The sequence below is a fragment of the Sinohyriopsis cumingii genome, chromosome 3 (assembly GCF_028554795.1).
Source record: "Sinohyriopsis cumingii isolate HCF-2022 chromosome 3, ASM2855479v2, whole genome shotgun sequence".
Taxonomy (NCBI): domain Eukaryota; kingdom Metazoa; phylum Mollusca; class Bivalvia; order Unionida; family Unionidae; genus Sinohyriopsis; species Sinohyriopsis cumingii.
This window is the reverse complement of record NC_142963.1, coordinates 153816274-153830827: the sequence shown is the minus strand read 5'-3', so window position 1 is coordinate 153830827 and position 14554 is coordinate 153816274. Positions and strand designations below refer to the sequence as shown.

At 37.4% G+C, this 14554-nt stretch overlaps 1 protein-coding gene across 1 annotated transcript in view; it reads right to left on the bottom strand.

Annotated features, from left to right (window-relative positions):
* LOC149804176 (uncharacterized) overlaps positions 1-14554 on the bottom strand; it is a 193701-nt gene that overhangs the window by 32385 nt on the left and 146762 nt on the right. The window contains exon 24 of the mRNA XM_089954057.1: positions 10703-10735. Coding sequence (XP_089810183.1) covers positions 10703-10735 — 33 coding nt within the window. The remainder of the gene's footprint in view (positions 1-10702; positions 10736-14554) is intronic.

Sequence of the window (14554 nt, the reverse complement as noted above, 5' to 3'; positions counted from 1 at the left end):
AAATCAGCCAGCTGAGAGATTGGATGAATGACATCATCTGATGAGTCCCTGAAAACTCACTACCTTCTCTCATAAGCCTTTAAAGTGAAAGGTCTTCTTGGTTGTGAGATTCTCTCGCTAACTGAAAGTTGAAACTCTTCCAATGCAGTGTTCTCCTGACCAGAGCCAAATGTGTGAGAAAAGAAGTCTCTCCAGGCAGAGATGCAAGCAGGGATGTTTGAGCAGGTTGATCTTAACAAGACTCCAGACTTTCCTGGGAAGTCTGTCACAAAGTGGAGCAAACTATACATCCAGGACTTGTAAGCAGCCTGAGAGCAGCTACCAGAACTACTCTGCAAGTCTGGTCTCTGATTTTTTGAATGACTCTTGGGATGGAGGGAAGATGGAACCCATTGAAATGCCAGCACATCCACAGCCCAAGCCTATGCATCCTGGACCAGATACACGAACAGCTTGTTGTTCCAGCTAGACACAAAGAGATCTATCGTCGGTGTACAAAGTGTGTTGTTGTTCCACCTAGACACAAAGAGATCTATCATTGGTGTGCAAAGTGTGTTGTTGTTCCACCTAGACACAAAGAGATCTATCATCGGTGTACAAAGTGTGTTGTTGTTCCACCTAGACACACAGAGATCTATCATCGGTGTATAAAGTGTGTTGTTGTTCCACTTAGACACAAAGAGATCTATCATCAGTGTACAAAGTGTGTTGTTGTTCGACCTAGACACAAAGAGATCTATCATCGGTGTACAAAGTGTGTTGTTGTTCCACCTAGACACAAAGAGATCTATCATCAGTGTATAATGTGTGTTGTTGTTCCACCTAGACACAAAGAGATATATCACTGGTGTACAAAGTGTGTTGTTTTTCCACCTAGACACAAAGAGATCTATCATCGGTGTGCAATGTGTGTTGTCGTTCCACCTAGACACAAAGAGATCTATCATCAATGTGCAATGTGTGTTGTCGTTCCACCTAGACACAAAGAGATCTATCATCGGTGTGCAATGTGTGTTGTCGTTCCACCTAGACACAAAGAGATCTATCATCGGTGTGCAAAGTGTGTTGTCGTTCCACCTAGACACAATGAGATCTATCATCAGTGTGCAAAGTGTGTTGTTGTTCCACCTAGACACAAAGAGATCTATCATCAGTGTACAAAGTGTGTTGTTGTTCCACCTAGACACAAAGAGATCTATCATCGGTGTACAAAGTGTGTTGTTGTTTCACCTAGACACAAAGAGATCTATCATCCTATCATCGGTGTACAAAGTGTGTTGTTGTTCCACCTAGACACAAAGAGATCTATCATCGGTGTATAAAGTGTGTTGTTGTTCCACTTAGACACAAAGAGATCTATCGTCGGTGTACAAAGTGTGTTGTTGTTCCACCCAGATACAAAGAGATCTATCATCGGTGTACAAAGTGTGTTGTTGTTCCATCTAGACACAAAGAGATCTATCATTGGTGTACAATGTGTGTTGTTATTCCACCTAGACACAAAGAGATATATCACTGGTGTACAAAGTGTGTTGTTTTTCCACCTAGACACAAAGAGATCTATCATCGGTGTACAATGTGTGTTGTCATTCCACCTAGACACAAAGAGATCTATCATCGGTGTGCAAAGTGTGTTGTTGTTCCACCTAGACACAAAGAGATCTATCATCAGTTTGCAAAGTGTGCAAAGCTGCTAAAGTACCAATGGGTGAAGGAACTACTCAGTGTGCAATGTATGGCCCATTCTTGACAGAGAATTGGACAAAACATGGAGTCTGCCAGATATGTGTTTGATCTGTATTATGATCTTGTGTCTAGAGCATCAGTGTCAAACTCCCAAATCAGAATACATAAGTTGGGTGATTTGGTTTCCCCTTGTTTGAGGAGGTAAGTGACCACTAAAAAATGTCTGATATTACCAGGATCACTTTCCAACACAACTGATCTTTCTGACAAAATCGATTCATTATAGCCTTCATTTCTAAAAGGTTTATACAAGGTATCTTTTCTTGGCTCCAATTACTACTTACCTGGTGAAGGGAGGCAACCAGTGTTAGGACCAGTCGGCTTGGTGTCAAGATAATGTGACTGGGTGGGTCATCATGCTACATGTCTGCGACATGATGCCCCAGTGCTAGGCATCACTATAAACTGCCACACTGCAGACATCATAGCAATATGACTGAAAGATTGTTAAAGCTATGTTAAAAGTCCTAATCACACACACACACACTCTGTTGCTGTTAAAATACACTCATCTAAGTGACTGGAAATGAGTAACTCTGATTCAGCAGTGCCAAAGGCAGCCATGGGGAATCAATCCACCATTTCATGTGGTCAACAAAGAAATTGCAGAAACTCTTACAGAAACTAAATTCTTGTCTGAGATCAATACTGAAATCTTGATAATCCATGCAAATCACAGCTGATGGAAATGAACAAGATTGAGATGGGTCAGAAATTCCATATCAAAACGGAGGAAGTGTTGAGAGAGGACATGATTCAACTTCTCACAGTTCACTAGAAAGCTTAGGTGAGTGATGAATAAAATATAGTTATTCAATTCCTGCAGCAAAAAAAACCCCTGTTTTTTGAAGGATGTTGTCAAGACTGTTAATGAGGCGATTCTGAGCTAGGAGACATAGCATTTGACTTATTTTGTAACTGTCCATAGGAGACAAAGCATTTGACTTATTCTGTAACTGTCCAGATTCTGAGCTAGGAGACAAAGCATTTGACTTATTTTGTAACTGTCCATAGGAGACAAAGCATTTGACTCATTTTGTAACTGTCCATAGGAGACAAAGCATTTGACTTATTTTGTAACTGTCCATAGGAGACAAAGCATTTGACTTATTTTGTAACTGTCCAGATTCTGAGCTAGGAGACAAAGCATTTGACTTATTTTGTAACTGTCCATAGGAGACAAAGCATATGACTTATTTTGTAACTGTCCAGATTCTGAGCTAGGAGACAAAGCATTTGACTTATTTTGTAACTGTCCATAGGAGACAAAGCATTTGACTTATTTTGTAACTGTCCAGATTCTGAGCTAGGAGACAAAGCATTTGACTCATTTTGTAACTGTCCAAATTCTGAGCTAGGAAACAAAGCATTTGACTTATTTTGTAACTGTCCAGAATCTGAGCTAGGAGACAAAGCATTTGACTCATTTTGTAACTGTCCAGATTCTGAGCTAGGAAACAAAGCATTTGACTTATTTTGTAACTGTCCATAGGAGACAAAGCATTTGACTTATTTTGTAACTGTCCAGATTCTGAGCTAGGAGACAAAGCATTTGACTTATTTTGTAACTGTCCAGAATCTGAGCTAGGAGACAAAGCGTTTGACTTATTTTGTAACTGTCCAGATTCTGAGCTAGGAGACAAAGCATTTGACTTATTTTGTAACTGTCCAGATTCTGAGCTAGGAGACAAAGCATTTGACTTATTTTGTAACTGTCCATAGGAGATAAAGCATTTGACTTATTTTGTAACTGTCCATAGGAGACAAAGCATTTGACTTATTTTGTAACTGTCCAGATTCTGAGCTAGGAGACAAAGCATTTGACTTATTTTGTAACTGTCCAGAATCTGAGCTAGGAGACAAAGTATTTGACTTATTTTGTAACTGTCCAGATTCTGAGCTAGGAGACAAAGCATTTGACTTATTTTGTAACTGTCCAGATTCTGAGCTAGGAGACAAAGCATTTGACTTATTTTGTAACTGTCCATAGGTTAAAACTGAGGCTAAAAGGCAGAGCTAAAAACTGATCAATTGTTCCTTGGATGACAAAACAAAGGAACTTGTGCAAAGTTGGATGGACAGGAGCATCAAAGTATGCATTGTCGTACTCCGACTGATCACTGCACCCTGTTGATGGAAAGGTTAACTGACCATGACATCTCCATCTTGAAGTTTGGTGCTAATATGTATCCATTAAGCCAGCTAAAATTTATCACAGGTCTGAGTTTGCCATTAGCTCATGGTACCAGAAGAAGTCTTGGTCAAAATCCTGAGTCTGCCATTAGCCCTTTGTACCAGAAGAAACCTTGGTCAAAACCCTGAGTTTGCCATTAGCTATTGGTACCAGAAGAAGCCTTGGTCAAAACCCTGAGTTTGCCATTAGCTCTTTGTACCAGAAGAAGCCTTGGTCAAAACCCTGAGTTTGCCATTAGCTCTTGGTACCAAAGAAGCCTTGGTCAAAACCCTGAGTTTGCCATTAGCTATCTGTACCAGAAGAAGCCTTGGTCAAAACACTGAGTTTGCCATTAGCTCTTTGTACCAGAAGAAGCCTTGGTCAAAACCTGGGAGAACTGGCTTTATTAACTCTATCCACCGTCTGCCTGAAGAGCAAGGAAGTGTTCTCCATTAAATTCTCTGACTTCCAAGGATCTGTTGGAATCTTTAATAAGAAAATGAAAAGTGGAGGGGCTGCATAAGCAAGCTTCAAAGCCCTCTCTGAGACTGCTTGTATCATCCATTCATTGTACAGGAACAATCTTGACAATAACGGAGAAGTTTGGCATCACTTGATTCTCTGTGGGTTGTGGGATGGGCTGGGAGGTTTTGGGAAAGAGAAGCTCTTTTTCCATTCCCCTGTATTAAATTTCTTCTTAAAGTGAAAAGTCTGTTACCATTTCAGACTGGGCTGTGGTTGATCAAAGTAGCAGCCTATCCCTCTGCCTCTGGTCATCTCTCCATGATGGCCAACAATGTTCAGGTCCAAAACATGGAGGGAGTAAGGACATTCACACTACCTGCTATCACACTTTTTCTGAATATCCTTGATATAGCCCATGAACAGAAACTAAATATTATAAAGCATAAAGCCAGAAACACATCTTGTCATATTAAATCGAGATTAGAAGAAACCATAAGGTCACTGGCCCTGGAGTGATGCACTGCCTTATTTGTGACTTTGACTATACAGGCCATCTCATTGCCCATTTTCAGCCAGTTGAAAAATTTACTTATGAGGCCAAGTCCAATACTAACGCTGTCACCATCATAATCCAAACAAGCTTTGAAGTCACATCAAATGTCAGGTGATTGATCTTGGTGACTATTGGAGTAGACATCTGTACTGCCACAATGTTCTTATTGGCACACAGAACATCAGCATGTCTCAGTGTGTGCAGTACCATCTTGTGGAATCAGATACAGAACATCAACGTGTCTCAATGTGTGCAGTACCATCTTGTGGAATCAGATACTGAACATCAACGTATCTCAGTGTGTGCAGTACCATTTTGTGGAATCAGATACAGAACATCAACGTGTCTCAGTGTGTGCAGTACCATCTTGTGGAATCAGATACATAACATCAACGTGTCTCAGTGTGTGCAGTACCATCTTGTGGAATCAGATACATAACATCAACGTGTCTCAGTGTGTGCAGTACCATCTTGTGGAATCAGATACATAACATCAACGTGTCTCAATGTGTGCAGTACCATCTTGTGGAATCAGATACATAACATCAACGTGTCTCAATGTGTGCAGTACCACCTTGTGGAATCAGATACAGAATATCAACGTGTCTCAGTGTGTGCAGTACCATCTTGTGGAATCAGATACATAACATCAACGTGTCTCAATGCGTGCAGTACCATCTTGTGGAAATAGATACATAACATCAATGTGTCTCAATGTGTGCAGTACCATCTTGTGGAATCAGATACATAACATCAACGTGTCTCAATGTGTGCAGTACCATCTTGTGGAATCAGATACAGAAAATCAACGTGTCTCAGTGTGTGCAGTACCATCTTGTGGAATCAGATACAGAACATCAACATGTCTCAATGTGTGCAGTACCATCTTGTTGAATCAGACACTGAACATCAACGTGTCTCAGTGTGTGCAGTACCATCTTGTGGAATCAGATACAGAACATCAAGGTGTCTCAGTGTGTGCAGTACCATCTTGTGGAATCAGATACATAAAATTAGTGTGTCTCAGTGTGTGCAGTACCATCTTGTGGAATCAGATACATAACATCAACATGTCTCAGTGTGTGCAGTACCAACTTGTGGAATCAGATACATAACATCAACGTGTCTCAATGTGTGCAGTACCATCTTGTGGAATCAGATACATAACATCAACGTGACTCAATGTGTGCAGTACCATCTTGTGGAATCAGATACAGAACATCAACGTATCTCAGTGTGTGCAGTACCATCTTGTGGAATCAGATACATAACATCAACGTGTCTCAATGTGTGCAGTACCATCTTGTGGAATCAGATACATAACATCAACGTGTCTCAATGTGTGCAGTACCATCTTGTGGAATCAGATACAGAATATCAATGTGTCTCAGTGTGTGCAGTACCATCTTGTGGAATCAGATACTGAACATCAACGTGTCTCAGTGTGTTCAGTACCATCTTGTGGAATCTGATACTGAACATCAACATGTCTCAGTGTGTTCAGTACCATCTTGTGGAATCAGATACTGAATATCAACGTGTCTCAGTGTGTTCAGAACCATCTTGTGGAATCAGATACAGAACATCAACGTGTCTCAGTGTGTGCAGTACCATCTTGTGGAATCAGATGCAGAACATCAACATGTCTCAGTGTGTGCAGTACCATCTTGTGGAATCAGATACTGAACATCACCGTGTCTCAGTGTGTTCAGTACCATCTTGTGGAATCACATACTGAACATCAACGTGTCTCAGTGTGTTCAGTACCATCTTGTGGAATCTGATACTGAACATCAACATGTCTCAGTGTGTGCAGTACCATCTTGTGGAATCAGATACAGAACATCAACGTGTCTCAGTGTGTGCAGTACCATCTTGTGGAATCAGATACTGCTAACAAGTTTTCAAGAAAAAGTCTAGAATTGACTGGGTCTCAGATTTTGTCCAGGAGACGACAAGAAATCTCACCATCAGCATCTACCAAGGCCTTGACTCTATAGTTCAAAGACAGAGGCACTGGACTACTAATATATGTACACATTATATTAAAACATAATTAAAGGTTACTGTATTTGTATGGGAAAAAATGAACATGTTTTTCTGCATAATACTGCAGCATTAGTCTGAGAAAAAAAATCAATTCATGTTTTCAGATACAAATGCAGTAACCTTTTTATTATATACTCATTTCATTTTCATACTTAAGGCTTAATAATAAAAGAAGACACTACAAGAAACAAAGTAATTGAATTGATGCTTTGTTCCAAAACAAATACACAACCCCAGATTCATCAATACACAGTGACAATATTAATGTGCATAGAGCACCATCCAGTGACCTTTCAACTTTGCACTCAACATTAGTTTTAAAAATTTCTCATTTTGGTCTACTTAAAATTGAAATTTAGAGTCATATTTTGAATGAATGCACATTTAAACAAAGTTTCCAGTTGGTCTGGAATGGAAGGATGTTGTTTTACTGTTCATCCAACTCAGTTTTACTTTTTGTTTGTGATGGACTGGATTTATTACCCGAGTCAATTTCATACAATGTATGTGTGATCTGAGCAGTGCACTAGCACTGAATCAACTGCACCTCTTTTCCATCATTGAATGTTTGGAATTATAATGTGTGAAAAATATTAATTCTTTTAATAGAAATTATCAAAAGACGCTACGGAATATCACATTCATTTCATTTTGAATACAGAAAGAAGAATGATTTTTGTTGGAAATGTAGTCGAAACTACAGTACAATTTTCTGGTGAGTATCAAGTCTTGGAACCCATGACATAGCTCATGCAATCCAGATTTGCAGAATTAAGAAAGTACATTTTGAGGAAATTCAAGATGCAAAAATATAAGTATATTGTTGCCATTCTTGTTACCAATTAAAGACATTTATATCTTGTCACTTGCATGCTCTCTGTTGAAGGGACAGACCTCAGCTTAGTATATATATGACCCATATGGCCTCTATCACTACTCTAAATCAAAACACAAAATATGGCCACTGTCTAAATCCAAAAACTGTATACAAAATATGGCCTCTGTCACTATTCTAAATCCAAACATTGTATCCAAAATATGGCCTCTATCACTAATCTAAATCCAAACACTGTATCCAAAATATAGCCTTTGTCTAAATCCAAACACTGTATCCAAAATATGGCCTCTGTCACTACCCTAAATCCAAACACTATCCAAAATATGGCCTCTGTCTAAATCCAAACATTGTATCCAAAATATGGCCTCTGTCTAAATCCAAACACTGTATTCAAAATATGGCCTCTATCACTACTCTAAATCCAAACATTGTATCCAAAATATGGCCACTGTCTAAATCCAAATATTGTATCCAAAATATGGCCTCTGTCTAAATCCAAACATTGTATCCAAAATATGGCCTCTGTCTAAATCCAAATATTGTATCCAAAATATGGCCTCTATCACTACTCTAAATCCAAAAATTGTATCCAAAATATGGCCACTGTCTAAATCCAAACATTGTATCCAAAATATGGCCTCTGTCTAAATCCAAACACTGTATCCAAAATATGGCCTCTATCACTACTCTAAATCCAAACACTGTATCCAAAATATGGCCACTGTCTAAATCCAAACACTTTATCCAAAATATGGCCTCTGTCTAAATCCAAACACTGTATCCAAAATATGGCCTCTATCACTACTCTAAATCCAAACACTGTATCCAAAATATGGCCACTGTCTAAATCCAAACACTTTATCCAAAATATGGCCACTGTCTAAATCCAAACACTGTATCCAAAATATGGCCTCTGTCTAAATCTAAACACTGTATCCAAAATATGGCCTCTGTCACTACTCTAAATCCAAACACTATCCAAAATATGGCCTCTGTCTAAATCCAAACACTGTATCCAAAATATGGCCTCTGTCTAAATCCAAACACTGTATCCAAAATATGGCCTCTGTCACTACTCTAAATCCAAACACTGTATCCAAAATATGGCCTCTGTCTAAATCCAAACACTGTATCCAAAATATGGCCTCTATCACTACTCTAAATCCAAACATTGCATCCAAAATATGGCCTCTGTCTAAATCCAAACACTTTATCCAAAATATGGCCTCTGTCACTCCTCTAAATCCAAACACTAACCAAAATATGGCCTCTATCACTACTCTAAATCCAAACATTGTATCCAAAATATAGCCACTGTCTAAATCCAAACATTGTATCCAAAATATGGCCTCTGTCTAAATCCAAACATTGTATCCAAAATATGGTCTCTGTCTAAATCCAAACATTGTATTGAAAATATGGCCTCTGTCTAAATCCAAACATTGTATCCAAAATATAGCCTCTATCACTACTCTAAATCCAAACTCTGTATCCAAAATATAGCCTCTGTCTAAATCCAAACATTGTATCCAAAATATGGCCTCTGTCTAAATCCAAACATTGTATCCAAAATATGGCCTCTGTCACTATTCTAAATCTAAACACTGTATCCAAAATTTTAATGGGAAAATTCACAAAAGCAGTTACTGTGTGACACCTAATGGAAATAAGACTTCTTGCCATGGCTCTGAAACTCTTAGTTCCAAAGCAAAACCTTCAGTTGCATTTTTTCCTTGAATTAAGTATTTTGGCTGACTTGCTATGTTTCTGATAGACAGGTAAGAGCCCTTGGCATCAATACACTTTTCTATGCTATTGTGATAGAGAGCACTAGTCATGCTATTGTTATAGAGAGCACTAGTCATAGTCCAAACCATTCTATTTGCGAAAAGTTACAAACATTTCTCCTGAATAACTCTAAATGATCAGAATGGTATTTTCAATATATCACATTTCATTTGTTTGAAAGTTTCATTTGTGACTTGGTGATCTCATCCACATCATTAACTTTATCATCTCTACTTTCAAATGAATGAACTGCTTGTTTAGTTCATCCATAAACAAATCTAATAAACCAAATGAATGAACTGCTTGTTTATTGGCAAAAGGGATGATATCAAAGCAAGTAGTATGATATCTTACCCCAAGGATATCAAAGCAAATAGTATGATATCTTACCCCAAGGATATCAAAGCAAGTAGTATGATATCTTATCCCACGGATATCAAAGTAGTATGATATCTTACCCCAAGGATATCAAAGCAAGTAGTATATCTTACCCCAAGGATATCAAAGCAAGTAGTATGATATCTTACCCCAAGAATATCAAAGCAAGTAGTATGATATTTTACCCCAAGGATATCAAAGCAAGTAGTATGATATCTTACCCCAAGGATATCAAAGCAAGTAGTATTATATCTTACCCGAAGGATATCAAAGCAAGTAGTATGATATCTTACCCCAAGGATATCAAAGCAAGTAGCATGATATCTTACCCCAAGGATATCAAAGCAAATAATATTACATCTTACCCCAAGATGCCCAACACTGCAAATTTGGTCTCAACAGGTGTACTAAAATAATAATTATAGCTGGACAGGAAAGATACTGGCCTGCATGCTGTATTGGCCAATAGCTGTATTTCATTGCTGAATAACACAAAATATACTGAGCAATGCAAAATCTCATAACTGTTTTATTGTATTAATATTGAGATATAAATATATCCCCACCTGATCACAACAATGTTTTGTGCAGCTGAAATCAGTGAGGAAACCAAAACATTGTATTACTGTTAAGTGACTGTTACATGTTTAACCATTTAGAATTCACAATAATCTTTTCTAAGCAATAATTTGGATGACAGATTGAGAATTACCTGTAGGATCTGGAGTCACTGCTGGACATAGTGCTGAAAAAGAAAAACCAGACATTAATATAATACAGGAATCAAATAAGGTCTGCTATAGTCAGATATCAATATAATACAAGAATCAAATAAGGTCTGCTATGGTCAGATGTCAATATAATACAGGAATCAAAGGTCTGCTATAGTCAGATATCAATATAATACAGGAATCAAATAAGGTCTGCTATGGTCAGATGTCAATGTAATACAGAAATCAAATAAGGTCTACTATAGTCAGATTTCAATATAATACAGGAATCAAATAAGGTCTGCTATGGTCAGATGTCAATGTAATACAGAAATTAAATAAGGTCTGCTATAAGTCAGATATCAATATAATACAGGAATCAAAGGTCTGCTATAGTCAGATGTCAATATAATACAAGAATCAAATAAGGTCTGCTATAGTCAGATATCAATGTAATACAAGAATCAAATAAGGTCTGCTATAGTCAGATATCAATAATACAGGAATCAAATGAGGTCTGCTATAGTCAGATATCAATATAATACAGGAATTAAATAAGTCTGTTATATTTGGACATACATGAATCATAGGAGGTCTGCTATGTTCTGATCCTTCCAGAACAAAAAAGCATGTAGAGATGATATATTCCCCAGCCCATAGCTTTTGTAAAGACTCCAACTTATAGTACCCATTACTATACAACACTATCACTGTATACAACACTTATGCTTGAATCCTATGGTCCAGTACTGTTACTGTGTATATTACTTACACTTGGACCCTATGGTACAGCAGTATCACTGTATATATTACTTGTACTTGGACCCTATGGTACAGCACTGTCACTGTATTTATTACTTGTACTTGGACCCTATGATACAGCAGTGTCACTGTATATATTACTTGTACTTGGACTTTATGGTACAGCACTGTCACTGTATATATTACTTGTACTTGGACCCTATGGTACAGCAGTGTCACTGTATATATTACTTGTACTTGGACCCTATGGTACAGCAGTGTCACTGTATATATTACTTGTACTTGGACTTTATGGTACAGCACTGTCACTGTATATATTACTTGTACTTGGACCCTATGGTACAGCAGTGTCACTGTATATATTACTTGTACTTGGACCCTATGGTACAGCAGTGTCACTGTATATATTACTTATACTTGGACTTTATGGTACAGCACTGTCACTGTATATATTACTTGTACTTGGACTTTATGGTACAGCACTGTCACTGTATATATTACTTGTACTTGGACCTTATGGTACAGCACTGTCACTGTATATATTACTTGTACTTGGACCTTATGGTACAGCACTGTCACTGTATATATTACTTGTACTTGGACCTTATGGTACAGCACTGTCACTGTATATATTACTTGTACTTGGACCTTATGGTACAGCACTGTCACTGTATATATTACTTGTACTTGGACCTTATGGTACAGCACTGTCACTGTATATATTACTTGTACTTGGACCCTATGGTACAGCACTGTCACTGTATATATTACTTGTACTTGGACTTTATGGTACAGCACTGTCACTGTATATATTACTTGTACTTGGACTTTATGGTACAGAACGGTCACTGTATTTATTACTTATACTTGGACCTTATGATACAGCACTGTCACTATATTTATTACTTGTACTTGGACCTTATGGTACAGCACTGTCACTGTATTTATTACTTGTACTTGGACCTTATGGTACAACACTGTCACTGTATTTATTACTTGTACTTGGACCCTATGATACAGCACTGTCACTGTATTTATTACTTGTACTTGGACCTTATGGTACAGCACTGTCACTGTATTTATTACTTGTACTTGGACCTTATGGTACAGCACTGTCACCGTATATATTACTTGTACTTGGACCCTATGGTACAGCACTGTCACCCTATTTATTACTTGTACTTGGACCCTATGGTACAGCATTGTCACCGTATTTATTACTTGTACTTGGACCTTATGGTACAGCACTGTCACCGTATATATTACTTGTACTTGGACCTTATGGTACAGCACTGTCACTGTATATATTACTTGTACTTGGACCTTATGGTACAGCACTGTCACTGTATATATTACTTGTACTTGGACTTTATGGTACAGCAGTGTCACTGTATTTATTACTTGTACTTGGACCTTATGGTACAGCACTGTCAATGTATTTATTACTTACACTTGGACCCTATCGTACAGCACTGTCAATGTGTATATCACTTATATGTAGACTCTAATGTACATCAATGTCAATGTGTATATTAATTATATGTAGACTCTAATGTACATCACTGTCAATGTGTATATTACTTATCTGTAGACTCTAATGTACATCAATGTCAATGTGCATATTACTTATATGTAGACTCTAATGTACATCAATGTCAATGTGCATATTACTTATATGTAGACTCTAATGTATATCAATGTCAATGTGCATATTACTTATATGTAGACTCTAATGTACAGCACTGTCAATGTGCATATTACTTATACGTCGACTCTAATGTACAGCACTGTCAATGTGCATATTACTTATACGTTGACTCTAATGTACAGCACTGTCAATGTGTATATTACTTATACGTCGACTCTAATGTACAGCACTGTCAATGTGTATATTACTTATATGTCGACTCTAATGTACATCAATGTCAATGTGTATATTACTTATATGTAGACTCTAATGTACAGCGCTGTCAATGTGTATATTACTTATATGTAGACTCTAATGTACAGCGCTGTCAATGTGTATATTACTTATATGTAGACTCTAATGTACAGCGCTGTCAATGTGTATATTACTTATATGTAGACTCTAATGTACAGCGCTGTCAATGTGTATATTACTTATACGTAGACTCTAATGTACAGCGCTGTCAATGTGTATATTACTTATACGTAGACTCTAATGTACAGCGCTGTCAATGTGTATATTACTTATACGTAGACTCTAATGTACAGCGCTGTCAATGTGTATATTACTTATACGTAGACTCTAATGTACAGCACTGTCAATGTGTATATTACTTATACGTAGACTCTAATGTACAGCACTGTCAATGTGTATATTACTTATACGTAGACTCTAATGTACAGCACTGTCAATGTGTATATTACTTATACGTAGACTCTAATGTACAGCACTGTCAATGTGTATATTACTTATACGTAGACTCTAATGTACAGCACTGTCAATGTGTATATTACTTATACGTAGACTCTAATGTACAGCACTGTCAATGTGTATATTACTTATACGTAGACTCTAATGTACAGCACTGTCAATGTGTATATTACTTATACGTAGACTCTAATGTACAGCACTGTCAATGTGTATATTACTTATACGTAGACTCTAATGTACAGCACTGTCAATGTGTATATTACTTATACGTAGACTCTAATGTACAGCACTGTCAATGTGTATATTACTTATACGTAGACTCTAATGTACAGCACTGTCAATGTGTATATTACTTATACGTAGACTCTAATGTACAGCACTGTCAATGTGTATATTACTTATACGTAGACTCTAATGTACAGCACTGTCAATGTGTATATTACTTATACGTAGACTCTAATGTACAGCACTGTCAATGTGTATATTACTTATACGTAGACTCTAATGTACAGCACTGTCAATGTGTATATTACTTATACGTAGACTCTAATGTACAGCACTGTCAATGTGTATATTACTTATACGTAGACTCTAATGTACAGCACTGTCAATGTGTATATTACTTATACGTAGACTCTAATGTACAGCACTGTCAATGTGTATATTACTTATACGTAGACTCTAATGTACAGCA